The sequence below is a fragment of the Elephantulus edwardii genome, unplaced genomic scaffold (genome assembly GCF_000299155.1).
Source record: "Elephantulus edwardii isolate Elephantulus edwardi_28Jun2011 unplaced genomic scaffold, EleEdw1.0 scaffold00038, whole genome shotgun sequence".
In the NCBI taxonomy this organism is placed as follows: domain Eukaryota; kingdom Metazoa; phylum Chordata; class Mammalia; order Macroscelidea; family Macroscelididae; genus Elephantulus; species Elephantulus edwardii.
In genome coordinates, this window is record NW_006399788.1 from 17,273,313 (window position 1) to 17,274,721 (window position 1,409).

The 1,409-nt window shown below is 39.0% G+C and overlaps 2 protein-coding genes across 2 annotated transcripts in view; one reads left to right on the forward strand and one right to left on the reverse strand.

Moving 5' to 3' along the window:
• Nucleotides 1–1,409, forward strand: part of HMBOX1 (homeobox containing 1) — a 361,830-nt gene that overhangs the window by 22,152 nt on the left and 338,269 nt on the right. The gene's annotated exons all lie outside the window — the stretch shown is intronic.
• LOC102856956 (putative deoxyribonuclease TATDN3-like) lies at nt 4–474 on the reverse strand (the record flags this gene model as incomplete). Its single annotated transcript, XM_006884931.1, has 1 exon — nt 4–474. A coding segment is annotated over exon 1 (471 nt), but the record flags the coding sequence as incomplete, so codon positions are not given.

Consider the following 1,409-nt stretch of genomic DNA (forward strand, 5'->3'; position numbering starts at 1 on the left):
TAAGAGGTTGATGGTGGGTCTTCCAGCTGAACGTGAGTGAACATTTAAAGGCAAATTTAGTCTTTTGGCTAACTGGACCTGTCTGATTAGAACTTGTCTTTGTTCTTCTTTCTTCTCATCAGTGTTGGCAAATCGAGGAGAAAAATCTAACCCGACCTCTCCATTCACCAATAACTGATCCTTATACTTCTCAATAATGGACAAAGCATCATCCAAATCCTTTAATGTGACACTTCTTTGATCTTCTTGTAGTCCTTGAATTGGGTGAACACCCAAGCATGGCAGGATAAATCCAGAATACCTTTCTGAAAGCTTCATAATCTTTTCAAATTCTCCTGAATGTTCAGCAACTGCAATAAGGGCCACAACATTGGCCTCCTTGACTTTCTCCAATACATCATCGAGATCGTGGTCAAAGTCGGGGGCAGAAAGGTGGCAATGACAGTCCACGAGGCCCAGTGCCGCTGCCCTCATCTTCGCAGCCGCAGCCTTGGCCGACTTTTTCTTTTTTAATAACTCTGTTTAAGCAGGGCAATTTACATGATGTCCTCTGTATTTCTGGATTACCTTCATTTGGACCTTTGTATATTAAACCACATCCACCATCTCCCTTACCTTTTCACTAAAGTATTTTTTATATTTCCTCAAAATTCTTAAACAGTGTTTTGAATTTCACTAGTTATAGAAAAGTTTGATTCTAAAGCATTTTCAGTGTTTATATTACTAGTTTATTTTTTCAGCTTTGGTTAATAAATACAGATCATGTTGTGTCATCGAGCTGTAATAGGCTAGCTGACCCTCTAGCAGGTTTTCAGAGGCATGGATTTTACCATTGTATGGAAAGAGAGTGCCCGTTTTTTTTCCCCCTTTAAACTGATGGTGGATTTGAACTATGTGCCTTAGAATTGACAGCACAAACACCTTACCACTAGCTGAATCATAGTCAGCTTGACGGGATATATAACAACAGACTTAACAGTAGACTGCCAGAGCTCCCTATAGATAGATATAGATAAAAATCTTTTTCTGTATATGTAAATGTCTATCTATTTATATAAAAATATTATGCAGCTGAAATCATTGATTGATAAAAGTGGCATCATTGAGAATGTTGTCAGAAAGTCATCACTGAGGCTCAAAAACTGGAATTTTAGCTACTCTAGTGAATTACTTAGTAACCAGCACTAGGGGCATATCTGACTTGAAGAAATGATTAATCTTTTTTATATCCAAATAATCTGAATTACCATTGTTGTTGTTATGTGCCGTCGAGTCATTTGTGACTCATAGCGACCCTATGTACAACAGCCCGAAACCCTGCTTTATCCTGTGCCAATTGCATTGCCTCTGACACACCCATCCCGATTACCCCAGTCACTGAATCAATCCACCTCATAGAGGGTCTTCCC